At 39.9% G+C, this 14,029-nt stretch overlaps 1 protein-coding gene across 1 annotated transcript in view; it reads left to right on the top strand.

The window, feature by feature from the left end:
* The window catches only part of LOC130018322 (phospholipid-transporting ATPase IB-like), a 187,596-nt gene that overhangs the window by 135,731 nt on the left and 37,836 nt on the right, over positions 1-14,029 (top strand). The window contains exons 24-25 of the mRNA XM_056109025.1: positions 3,663-3,835; positions 7,082-7,265. Coding sequence (XP_055965000.1) covers positions 3,663-3,835; positions 7,082-7,265 — 357 coding nt within the window. The remainder of the gene's footprint in view (positions 1-3,662; positions 3,836-7,081; positions 7,266-14,029) is intronic.

Below are 14,029 nucleotides of genomic sequence, written 5' to 3'. Positions count from 1 at the left end.
ATGAGGATAGATAAAATGGAGGAGGGTTCATTATGACAATGATTTGGCAATAATCACTCTGGACAAGAACTCAATGTTGAAAGTAAATAAAGGGATATACATGAGAGAGAAGAAAAGTGCCTGTCACAGAGGCAGGCAGGGGTGGGGGTCGGAGTGATGGGAGGGAACCTGGGGACACTGGTGCTGGGAAATGTACACTGGTAGAGGGATGGGTGTTGGAATACTGTATGACTGAAATCCAATAATGAACAGCTTTGTAAGGGTCTATCTCACAGTGATTCAATAAAAAAGTTTAGAAAGAAAAGAATATACATGATAAGCTTTAAGCATCTGTATCGCAAACCATAATGCCTATAATGAGAGAGAGAAAGAGAGAGAGAAGAAAGAGGCAGGCTGGGGTGGGGGTGTCTTGAAGGGTTGGGAGGGAAACTGGGGACACTGGTGCTGGAAAATTACTCTGGTGGAGGGATGAGTGATTTGAAAGAAAGAAAGAAAGAAAGAAAGGAAGGAAGGAAGGAAGGAAGGAAGGAAGGAAGGAGGGAAGGAGGGAGGGAGGGAGGGGAGGGAGGAAAGGAAGGAAAGAAAGAAAGAAAGAAAGACAGGAAGGAAGGAAGGAAGGAAGGAAGGAAGGAAGGAAGGAAGGAAGGAAGAAAGGAAGGAAGGAAGGAAGGAAGGAAGGAAGGAAGGAAGAAAGAAAGAAAGGAAGGAAGGAAGAAAGAAAGACAATTTCCGGTGAGATTCAACCCTTTTACTCTGACAATGGAACTGGTATGGGAAAGGGGGCATATAGATGAAACAGGGGAAAGAGAGGGACCTAGTGAGGGTGGTAGGGTCATGTTGGCACTTTGGTGGGTGTGGTGTAATAATATTGTACTGCCTAACACATAGCACTAACAGTATTGTAAATCATATCATCTAAAAAAAAAAACTATGGGTGAACCGTGGGGGTATGGTGCTGCCAGCAGGTCAATCTGTACCTGTGAGGCGAGTGCATCAGCAGCCTGATGGCGCCTTCAGACTTCCAGATACCCCAAAATTGCTGCCGTGCCTTTGGCCAGACCCCCAAAACTTGGGGCAAAGTTTACCAAGAAAGTAAACGACCAAAAGTTAGGTATGTGGGAGACACACCAATAAACCACCTCCGGCTCAGCTATATAATTGGAGGCATGGCCTCTCTGGTTCCTGATTGAACTGCTTAATGGCCATGATCCCAGAGACTCAAACAAATCTCGAAACCCAATGGCTTTTGACAGAAATGTGTCTGGTCCCTGCAGTAGGTTACCGGTGCTGGGCCAATCCAGGTGGGAATAGGTTTCGTGCCTTGGCCTATTCCCCCTGGTGGCCCAGTGTCCGCCATCCTCCAGAGGCCACTGGACAGTCAGGTGTGGATCTGTAGTGACGAGACACGCAGGGCCTCATGGTATGGGGGTGGAGCCGGTCCTTTCCTCCCCGACCCAACGAGACCCCAAGTCATTGCCCACAAACGGTCTCTCTGGCTCCTGATCAAGTTGCTTAACAGTCATGATTCTAGAGACTCAGAAACAAATCTCGAAACCCAGTGGCTTTTGGCAGAAATGCGTCCGGACCCCGAAGTAGGTTTCTGTCACCGGGCCACCCAAGGGGGAAAAAGGGTGCTGTCCCTCTACCTGCTCCCCCTTTGGTGGCTCAGAGGTCACCATCCTCCAGAGGCCATTGGACAGTCAGGTTTGGGCCCGCAGTAACGAGACATGTTGGGCCTCATGGGATGGGGGTGGAGCCAGTCCTTTCCTCCCTGTCCCAACGAGACTCCAAGTCATCGCCCACAAACGGCCTCCCTGGCTCCTGATCAAGTTGCTTAATGGCCATGATCCAAGAGACTCACGAGAAAATCTCGGAACCCAGCAGGTTTTAGGCAGAAATCCCTCCAGATTTAAGTGTTAAAATTTCAGAATTTCAAAATTGCGCGGCCACCACTGCAGCCACGCGACATCATATGTTATTCATAACCAGCAATAAAACACAAATTGTCTACTGTTGCCTTTTCAGCAGATCTGAGTGTTGGGGTAAAATCTCAAATAATAATGGTGGGTCTGGTGTCAAGATATTGAATGTGATCAAAGTAGAGAGAGAGTAATGTGGAAATCATCTGCCCCACAGGTAGGGGGAGGGTGTGGGATGGGGATTTACTGGGGTTGTTGGGACTGGTGAAGGTACGGGTGTTTCATTTTACGACCGAGAGTTAGACCCGAAAGCTTTGGAAAAATTATAGAAAATGAAAAAAAAGTAAGGTGAAGTCATGCCCAATTCAATCAGCTAATCAGTGGCGGAATAAATAGCAGTACTCCTACATAAAAAAAAAAAAAACTAAAAAACTTCCTGACAGCTGTTGCTTGGGTATTTGAATGTTCCTAGCAATTGTAAAACTGAAAATGGTGTATTTAATTAGAAGAGCATCAGATTTTGGATTTAGTAAGCAAATAAAATATGGAGAAATATTTAATTCAAGAAGTTCAGTTTTGTCAGATAATGTTTGAGGGAGCATGTCAATTATAAGTCATTTGAGAGTATCGATGAGATATTTAGTTTAGTCAGCTGTGCAGATAAAGTAAAAGTGGAAGTGTTTAATAAGGTACACATATTACATTGCATACGTTAGTCATTTCATGGTTACAAATGTAAAATTTTTGAATTATTATTAGAATTTTAGGCCTTAGCAATTTGTGGATTATCAAATTAATGTTTTCTCTCAGGAGACACATTTATTGCATTTTAGGGAGCCATGAAAACCTTTTGAGAGAAATCGAGATAGAAATTACTTTCTTAAAAGTCTTAATGCTTGACATGCTTAAATTTTTTCTGAAGGTTGGGTTGATAATTCAAGTGATAGAGTACATGCCCGGAGTATGCAAGGCTCTGGCCCTGAGTATGACCCTTGCATCACATGCTGGCCTCCCCTGGCACCCCTTGTTGTAGTTCCAGTCACCTTGAGCACCATTAGATATAGTTCTGGTGGCCCCTAAGTACTACTGGGCATGAGCACCAAATCCCTGTGTTTACACATTTTTCTTTTTTTAGAAATCAGATCCTTTGTAAGAGTTTATTCCATTATTTTTGTTTACATTCTTTTTTTGTTTGTTTTTGCTTTGGGTTACATCCAGAAGTGCTCAGGACTTACTCCTGGCTCTGTGCTCAGGGCTTACTCCAGGCTCTGTACCCAGGGCTTACTTCTGGTACTGTGTTCAGGCATCACTGCTGGCCATCTTGGGAGACCATATGGGTGTTGAGGATCGAACTTAAGACACAAGACAAATGCTTTATCCACTGTACTAACTCCCCACACCCCCTTTAGATTTTTATTTCTCTATGACTTGTGAAGAGAACAATGAGAAACTCATCTTCCTTCATCTACCAATTTGACTCAGAATGTCTCTCATTTCTATTTAAAATGAGGAAAGGAAGAGAGGTGGAGAGCCAGCACAGGACTTAAGGTTTGATCCCCAGCACCAGACAGTCCCCCAAGCACTGTCAGGAGTGATCCCTGAGAAATGAGCCAAGAGTAAGCACTGAGAACCCTCAGGTGTTGCCATCTAACCAAAAAAATTATAATAAAGTGAAAAAGACAAAGTGATTCTCTCTCTCTCTCTCTCTCTCTCTCTCTCTCTCTCTCTCTCTCTCTGTTTTAGGCAACACAAAAAGAAATTAACCAAAACTGTGAAGATCTTGGGAAATATTTGGGTAAAGAAAATGATCTGGTCCTCATCATTGATGGTGCAACGTTGAAGCATGCCCTTCATCTAAAAGTTATGAAAAACTTCCTCAAGTTGGCTATGTCATGTAGAACAGTGTTGTGCTGTAGGTAAGACTACATCCACTAGTCTTCTCTCTTTTTACATAATACTTTTATGTAGAGAAAATACAGACTTGGCAATGTAAAGATTTGCAGGAACAAAGTAACTTAATGGGATAAGGAACACTTCAGTTGAAATGAAGGATCTAAATTTAATTCTAATCATTTAAGATTAAGAATTATTAGAAAGCAGTTTGTAATTTTTTAAAAAGATTTTTGAAACTTTATTTAAGTTTCATTATTTAAAAAGTTGTCCATAACATAATTGTTCAGATATTTAATATTTCAAAATCTAACCCACCTTCCCTTCACCAACCTCCCTAGCTGCTCTCTCATCCCATCTTCAAGCCTTCCCTTTTAGCAGGCACAAAATAATTTATATCACTTGTTAGAACATATATCTCATGAAGGTGTTACTAGAATCACTGTTAGTTGCTAGTTGAGCTGTGTTGTTATTATTATTATTATTATTTGCTTTTTTGCTTCACAGCTGGAAAATGCACAGGGGTTACTCCTGGCTCTGCACTCGGGAATTACTCCTGATGGTGCTCGGGAAATCATATGGGATGCTGGGAATTGAATCCGGGTGAACCGCGTGCAAGGCAAATGCCCTACCTGCTGTGCTATCGCTCCAGCCCTGCTGTGTTATTATTTTTTCTCACTGAACTTAGTAGGCTTCTACATAACTTTCCCCATCTGATTTTCTGCGCTCCTACTGGCCTGTAGTAGTGTGAGATTTGGAGATGTTGTGTAGCCACATAAGAAGTGGAGCTGGGGTGGTTTAGAAGCATAGCTTCTCAATCAGGCCGTTTATATGCCTGTGGGAGATGACTATTGGTGACGTGCTGGGCCTTTTGGTAGAGTGGAGAGGCTCTACAGTTGTGGGCTTGGATACCAGGAATACCTGGGCCAACTCAGCTACTGCATCTGTCCACAGTTTGTAATTTTTAGTGAGAAGTTGTTTATTGATAAAAGAGGTCATCAGTACAAATTAGCTTCACAGCTTAGAGTTAGAGACAAATCTGAAGAAAAATTCTACTATTCCCCACAGGAATACAAATTACTATGTTTGCACCATTCTTCTCTTTTTTCTTTTTGGACCTGAAGCAATAGCACAGTAGGTAGGGTGTTTGCCTTGCACGCGGCAGACCTGGACAACCCAGGTTCTTTTTTTCCACCCCTCTCGGAGAGCCTGGCAAGCTACCAAGAGTATCTCGCCCGCACAGCAGAGCCTGGCAAGCTTCCCATGGTGTATTTGATATGCCTATAAACAGTAACAACAAGTCTCACAATGGAGATGTTACTGGACCCGCTCGAGCAAATCGATGAATAACAGAAGACAGTGACAGTCATAGGGTCACACCTGGCGATGCACAGGGGTTACTCCTGGCTCTGCATTCAGGGATTACTACTGGCAGTGCTGGGGGGGACCATATGGGATGCTGGGGATCGCACCCAGTTTGAATGCGTGCAAGGCAAACGCCTTACCAGCCCCTAGTCCATTATTCTTGCTTACCTTCTTTATTGTTTTTTGCTTTGGGGACACACCCAAAGTTGCTCAGAGCTTACTCCAGACTCTGTGCTCAAGGTGACTGGATTTACAACTAGTGCAGCCAGAAGAAGGCCAGCATGTGATGCAGGGGACATACTCAGGGCCAGGTTAATTTAATACTAAATTAAAAGTATTATGCAGATTAAACATTGGTTTAAAAACACAGATCATCTGTATCATAGCTTCTTAAACTGTGGGTCTTGATTCCATAACGGGTCAGATGACTTAAATTTTTGAGGTTTTTTTTTTTTGTCCACACCCAACAGTACTCAGGGTTTACTCCAGGTTCTGTGCTCAGAGATCACTCCTGGTGGGCTCAGGGAACTGTATGTGGTGCCAGATGGAAGCTGGGTTGGCTGTCTGCAAGCAAGTCTTCTATCTGCTGTACTGTTGCTTTGGTCCAATATGTTAAAAATTTTTTAAAAAATTATGAGTTACTATCAGTTAATGTTTGATTAGTATATCTAATTTTTATAGCTGGGTTGCCTAAACATTTCTCAGGCAAATGAGTTAATTTCTCTGGTCATGAGTGAAGAAGAATAATTTAAAAAGCCCTGAACTCCAGCCACGATGATTGATATTGAGAAAATAATGAAAATATGCAGAACAGTTGTTTCTTCATCCTCAGTAAGAGTATCACATAAACCAATTATTAAAATACTTTGAGACCTGAAATTATAAATGAAATTATGAATATTTTCATCCATCATTGAGGTTCATTGAATACTCCAAACATTTCCTTTAAAAGTACTGTGATTACACTCATTCATTGTTTATTTATTTTTATTTTTTATTTTTTTGCTTTTTGGGTCACAACTGGTGATGCTCAGAGGTTATTCCTGGCTCTGCACTCAGGAATTACTCCTGGCAGTGCTTGGGGGACCATATGGGATGCTGGGAATCGAACCCGGCTCGGCCACGTGCAAGGCAAACGCCCTACCCGCTGTACTATTGCTCCACCCCCCCCCTTTTTTTTAATAATAAGCATCAATTCTTCATTCTACTCTTGCCTGTTACCTTTTTAGTTTAGTCTTTAGGATTTTTGTGACTTCAACTTTAATCAGTTAGGACTAAAGGGAAATGATAGAAAAGTTGTTTTTGTATTTTTTCAAGTTTGTTTGAGCACGGTTTGATTTTCAAGAGCAACTCTATAGTTCATATTCTGGGTTAGTGACTCCTTATAGTTTGTTTCAGAAAATAGTATACCTTTACTTCTTCCTCTCATGTAGATGAGTCCTATAATAAACCAATGTTGGAAAACCATAAATGATGGGGAAAGTGGAAAACAAAAGAGTTTATTTTTATGGAAACTGGACAACTGATGGTTCATCTCTTTGGGGATGTTGAGAAGATACTGTGTCAATTTATTTATGTCTTTCTCTAATTTTTTTTAATTGATTCACCATGAGGTACAGTAACAAAGTTTTCATGTTTGAGCTTCAATCATACAGTCATCAAACATCCGTCCCTTCACCAGTGCACGTTTTCCACCATCAAAACTCTCTAATTTTTTTATGTGGATGAGTTAAAACATTATATGTGAAAATTACATGTGAATGAGCAGTTTAATTAACAATAGGGAAACTTAGTAGCAACTGCCATTGAAATGTGGTTAGGTATATTTTATTATTGATTTATTTTAGCATGAAGTAAAATGGACTAAATCAAAACACAAAAATGATCCTCTTTGTCTTTGCTTTCAGGTTTTCTCCCCTGCAGAAGGCTGAAATAGTGACCTTGATTAAGAAACATGTAAGGGCTATCACTCTTGCCATTGGAGATGGTGCCAATGATGTTGGCATGATTAAGACAGCCCATGTGGGTGTGGGAATCAGTGGGAATGAGGGCATGCAGGCGACCAACAGCTCAGATTTTGCCATCGCACAGGTCAGTGGCATGACTGATTAACCAGACAGAGATTTTCAGAGACCTTTGTTGTCCAACAGTAAATGCTACCTAATTTCAGCGAGCTGCTTTCCATATGAAAGTACCAGTAAAATTGGGGCTCTCTTTTGTTTTGTCCTTATGGATTTTTTGTAGTGTCAAAGGTTGGCCAAACTAATGTCACAAAAAAACCTGTAGTCCTGCTGATATAATCTCTTAATCCCAGCCTCTTCAATCTGTAATTGTGTTTCTTAAGGAAGGCCCATGACTTTATTTCTTTTTGTTTTTTTACTGTTTATATTAGGGTACTATATAAAAATACTTTTAATACTAGTTTCAAATATACATTATTCCAATACCACACTTACCACCAGAGTGCCCACTCCTCACCACCAAAGTCCTAGGGATACCATCCCCCCATTCCCCCACCCCCAACTTAGGTAAATTTTGTGGAGAAGCTCTTTAGTTCTGTTGCCTTTGGCCATTTGTTGTCCCTTTCTATGTTTCTTTATATCCCATATATGAGAGAGCATTCTGTAACTAACCCTCTCCTTCTGCCTGACAACTCCTTCTGAGATTCACCACACAACAGCAAATTGCATGCCTTCACTTTTTTTTATACTCAACTAGTATGCATATATATACTACACATGTTTATATGTATGTGCATATATATATATACATACAGTGATATACATATGAATGCACACATATATGTATACAATGGGAAATTATATATATATATAAAACACACATATATATGTTTCTTTATCTTACCTGTTTTCAGAATTTAGTTACTGTGTTAGTGCCACAGTCAACATAAGGACAAAAATGTCTTTTTGAAATAATATTTTGTTGCCTTTGGAGTAGATGCTGAAATGTGGTTTTAATCTATTATAAGCACTATTTTTTTTAAATCCTCATTTTATTTATTTATTTATTTTGCTTTTTTTTGGTTCACAGCCGGCAATACACAAGGATTACTCCTGGCTCTGCACTCAGGAATTACACCTGGCGGTGCTCAGCAGACCATATGGGATGCTGGAATCGAACCCGGGTTGGCTGTGTGCCAGGCAAAAGTCCTATCTGCTGTGCTATCACTCCAGCCCCTATAAGAACTATTCTTATTTTCAGTTTTCTTAAGAAGTGTCCATATTGATTTTCAAAGAGGCTAGATAAGTCAGTATTTGCATTAGCTATGGATTAGGGTTCCTTTCTCCTCACATCCACACCAGTACTGATTATTATTTTTTTTATGTGTAGAATCTTCCTGTTTGAGGAAATGTCTGTTCATCTCTTCTTTCTATTTTGGTTTTAAAAGATTTTGTTGTTAAGTTTTGCATGTGCTTTATATGTCTTGGATATTAACCAATGAGTGAATGGTAGGCAAATATTTTTTGCCAATCTATGGGGTATCATTTAATTCTAGTTATCATTGCCTTTGTACTGTGTAAGTTTCTTAAACTTATGTAGTCCTATATGTTTATTTTTTCTTGGCTAATGGTATTGATTCACTGAAGATGCTGCTAGATTAGATTGTAAGTCATGAAGAGTTCTGCCTATGTTTTGAAATATTTGATAGATTGAGATATTATATCAAGGTCCTTAATCCATTTTGAATTGACTTCTGTGCAGAGTGTAAAATAGGGAACTGAATTCATTTTTAACATTTTTTCCAACCATTTATTGAAGAGACTTTTTGAGTTCTGTTTCACCTCACCCTCCTTGTTCTTTTGAAGATTTGCTGACCATTTCTTAAGGGTATATCTCTGACTCTGAGTTCTTTTTCATTGGTCTAAGAGTCTGCCTTAATTCCAGTACCATACTGTTCTGACTACTGTACCCCTCATCATAGCAGTCTTAGTGGGGAACAGGTAAGCTCAATAACTAAAGAGAATAGTCTAGCAGACTCTACCAGCTTCAACAGCTATATCGCCTCTCAGACCAAGATTTTAGAAATATTACAATGGAGATTTTTACACTGTCCTGTCACTGTCCTCCCATTGTTCATCGATTAGCTCAAGTGGGCCCAGTAACATCTCCATTGTGAGACTTCTTGTTACTGTGTTTGGCATGTTAAATACTCTCGGTAGCTTGCCAGGATCTCCGAGAGGGGCGGAGGAATCGAACTTGGCTCGGCCAGGCTGGCTGCGTGCAAGGCAAACGCCTTACCACTGTGCTATCACTCCAGGGGCTAGAGCGATAGCACAGCGGTAGGGTGTTTGCCTTGCACACAGCCAACATGGAGATTTTTAAATAATCTCAAAGAAATAATGGCACAGGCAATCATTAAAGCACAAGAATGTATGAAAGAGAAAATGAGAAAACTGCAACCAGAAATGATAGCATCAAGGACCCTGATCAGCAAAATTAAAAATTCAATGAAAGCCCTCTGAATTTGAGTTATGATTGATGAGAATTTAATAAATAACCTTAATGATATAATGCAGGGAATCACCAGAAAACAACAGAATATGGAAAACGGTTGGAGAAAAATGAACATTATACCAAATAATTAGAGGACAAGTTCAAGAAGAAAAATAGGAATTCCCAAGGAAGAAGAGGGAGCTAAAAAATCATAACTAAGCAATCAAGTTTAAGAAGCTTGATGTTCATAGTCAAAATAAACATGAACAGAAAAACCCAAGACAAATCATGATCAAAATGATGAAAAAAAAAAAACAAAGACAGGGATAGAATACAGAAGGTAGTGAGATCAAGGAAGAAACTTACATATGAAGGAACTCCCACAAGATTCTTATTAGATCTACCAAATGAGACTCTATAGTCCAGAGGAGAATGATGGGATATTATAAAATATCAAAAATAAAAGACTCAGTGTAATGAGCACCTCACCAAGAGTACACCATAACCTTCTAGTGAGGTTTAGAAAAGTATCATAGACAAGCAACAGCCAAGGAAGTTCATAGACTTGAAACCAGTGTTGTAATAAGCATTAAAAGAGCTTCTTTGAAACACAAGACAAACTTCACAAATGCAATTTCTTCAAAGCAATAGTAATGTATTCTTTCACCTTAATTGTCTCAGTGAATATCAATGACCTTAACTCACAAATCAAGAGGCACAGAATGACAATATGGATCAGAAAACTGAACCCAACTTCCTGAAACTTGTAAGACACACACCTGAGGGGTCAGAATGGTAGTACAGCAGCAGGTAGGGCATTATCCTTACACATGGCTAACCCTGGGTCAATACCCAGCATGCCATATGATCTCCCAAGCCCACCAGTAATGATCTCTGAGCATAGAATCAGGAGAAAACCCTGAGCACTGTGGAACATGACCCAAAATCAAACAAACAAACTAAACGACATACCTAAACAGTTACAGTAAACACAGGTTCAAGGTCAAATGCTGGAAAACGACTTAAAAGCTAACAGTATTCTAATAAAGGCTGGGGTAGTCATATTTTATATTATGCAACAAAATTCAGGTCTTAAAAGATTATAGGTGATAGAGATATTCATTGCTTAATGATCAAAGATTCTATACATCAGGAAGAATTTATACTTCTAAATAAACACAAGCCAAATGATGAACCATCGTGAGAGTTGAAGCAGGAGATGGAGAGATAATGAAGTGGGTAGAGCACTTGCCTCCCACCCAGCTGGTACGGATTTGATCCTTGTCACCCATATAGTTCCCTGAGCCTGCCAGGAGTTATTCCTGAGCACAGAGCCAGGAGTAACCTCTGAGCATTGCTGAATGTTCACCCCCTGCCCCCTAAAAAAGAGTTGAAGCAAATATTTAAAGACATAAAAAAGCTTTCTTTTGTTCTTTCTTTTTAAGAAAAGAAACATTGCTTTTTAGGAGTATTCCATTTTCACAGCAGACGAAAATTACGGAGAGTTCTCTTATATTCCCTACCCCTTCCGGTCTGCCCTCTATCAATATTCTTTACAGAGTAGTGCATTTATTATAATTGAATAGTACTATTATTACTCAAAGTTCATAGTTTATAATAAAATTCACTCTAGCACAGCAGTAGGACTTTCGCCTTACAAGCGGCCAACATGGCCGACCCGAGTTCAATTCCTCTGCCCCTCTCGGAGAGCCCGGCAAGCTACCGAGAGTATTCCATATGCCAAACACAGTAACAACAAAGTCTCCAATGGAGACGTTACTGGGCCCGCTCGAGCAAATTGACGATCAACGGGAGGGCCTTTACCTAACTTACCTATTGTACATTTTAGGGGCTTGAGCAAATGTATCTGGCATTAATCTACCATTACGTTGTTTTAAAGTATAGTTTCACTGCCCTGAAAATATTATGCTCCACTTTCATACCTCCCTCATCGAAACTAGTAATCACTGATATTTTTTACCATGTCCATAGCTTTCCTTTTCCAAAATGTCATATAGCATAAATTATACTATATCTCTTTATACTATATCTTTAATTATACTATATAATTTTCTTTTTTGTTTTTGAGCTCAAGAAGTCCATTTTTGTTCTATGTTTTCCATTTGTTTTATTTATGTGCCACGGTCACGGTCACGGTCCTCCCATTGTTCATCGATTTGCTTGAGGGGGCCCAGTAACGTCTCCATTGTGAGACTTTGTTGTTACTGTGTTTGGCATATCGAATATGTCATGGGGAGCTTGCCACGCTCTGCAGTGCGGGCGAGATACTCTCAGTAGCTTGCCAGGCTCTGCGAGAGGGACAGAGGAATCGAACTCGGGTCGGCCATGTTGGCTGTGTGCAAGGCAAACACCCTGCCGCTGTGCTATCACTCCAGCCATTTGTGGGAAATCATATGTTGTTTATCTTTTTTAGTATGTTAATTCAGTAAGCTATCATAGACCTATAGGTCCAACCATGTTGACTGCCAATAGTAGGATCAATCTTCTATTTTTTGAATAGCTAAGTAGTATTCTCTGTTCATATATGCCGCATCTGCTCATATGTTGACCAGCACTTGGGTTGTTTCTTGCTCTTACGTACTAAATATAATGCTTCTAGGACTGGAGCAATAGCACAGCGGGTAGGACGTTTGCCTTGTATGCGGCCGACCTGGGTTCAATTCCCAGCATCCCATATGGTCCCCCAGCACCTCCGGGTGTAATTCCTGAGTGCAAAGCCAAGAGTGACCCCTGTGCATCCCTGGGTGTGACCCAAAATGCAAATAAATAAATAAATATAATGCTGAAGCAATATGAGATGTATATATCTTATGCAATATGAGATGTATATATCTTCAATATGAAATGTATATATGCAATATGAGATATATGCAATATGAGATATATGCAATATGAGATGTATATATCTTCAAATTAGAATTTTTGTGTTTCTTGGTTTAAAAGCCAGAAATGGGGTAACATGAAACTTTTGCTTTTGTTGTTATTGTTGTTTGTTTGTTTTTTGAGCCACTTCAGTGGTGTTCATGGCTTCCTCCTGGCTCTACACTCAGGGATCACTCTTGGAGGGGCTTGAGGGACATATGGGATGCTGGTGATTGAATCCAGGTTTGCCACATCCAAGTCAAGTGCCCCAACTGCCATACTATTCTCAGATTCTCTGTTTAAAAATTATGAAGAAAACTTCACATTGTTTTCCACATGTTACTATTACACTCATAGTGAACAAGGCCTTATTTTTCCACATCCAAATAAAGCACATATTTATTCTCACATAATGATTCATTTTGATCTGCCTTTTCCTAATAATAAGAGCTGATATTTTTCTTTTTTTAATTGCCATTGGCATTCTATGCTTCCCTGGAGAAGTGTTTATTCAGATCTTATGTTCATTTTTGGTTATTATTTTATTATTTTGGGGGGGACGCATCCAGCTGTAATCAGAGCTTCTGGCTCTGTGCTCAGAGATTACTCTTGGTGTGGCTAAGGGGAAAATAGGATTATAGTCTTAGAGATTACAAATGGTTTTAATCTTCCACTGTTCAGCAAGAAGAAATGACAGAAATCAAATGTCCTGGGGTCCAAGGGAACGTTTATTTCTAATTTTTTCAATTATTTGAGTTGTGTCCTTCAAAGGTGGAGAGAAACAGAGAGAGGGAAGCAGAATTTTGTGAGTCTGTGTGGTGCTCCATACCAGACTTTGTCCTCCTATGCAGAATTTAACAGTCACCAATGGCTTCATATCTAAATCCATCCTGTCTATGGATGAAGTTCTCTTACAGTAGCTGCATTTATGATTTTGTAGATAGTATAGCCTAGGTAGAATAAGGTTTCTGGCTTTTTTCCTTCCGTCCTTACCCCTAAGTTTCCATGTGAAGACAATAACTATTGAAAGAGTTATATGATTCCTACTTTAATTCCTATTTGAATCTTGCTTTGGGTCTTACTAAAATGTTGTTTTAGGTTATTGATAATATTTTATAAGTGTGATGCAAGAGGGGTTGATCTTGGGTCTGTGTTCAATGGTGTTCAGGGCCATACATGGTGCTAGGGATCCAGTTGGGCTGGGTTGTCTACAAAGAAACTTCTTAACCCCTATTCTATCTCTCAGGCCAGACACCAGTGATTGAACTCTTAAATAGCATTTTTAGCTCGTCTTTTATTTGGAGCAGCTTTGTTGCAGCTTCTGTTTATGTATCTTGCTTTATTTTGTGCTGTTCTCAGAATAAGTCTTATCTACCATGTTGTAGTGGACAGTTTTTCATCTCCATCTACCTCTCACCCATATCTAGGGCACAGTGATGGGCCAGACAGCTGGCTTTTGTGTGGTCTTTTATTTTGGTATCCTCTTGGTGATGCACACAGTTTTCTTTTACATGGTA

This window comes from Sorex fumeus, unplaced genomic scaffold (genome assembly GCF_029834395.1).
Source record: "Sorex fumeus unplaced genomic scaffold, SorFum_2.1 ptg000008l, whole genome shotgun sequence".
Taxonomy (NCBI): domain Eukaryota; kingdom Metazoa; phylum Chordata; class Mammalia; order Eulipotyphla; family Soricidae; genus Sorex; species Sorex fumeus.
The sequence above is the reverse complement of the archived record's forward strand: the minus strand, read 5'-3'. Positions and strand labels throughout refer to the sequence as shown.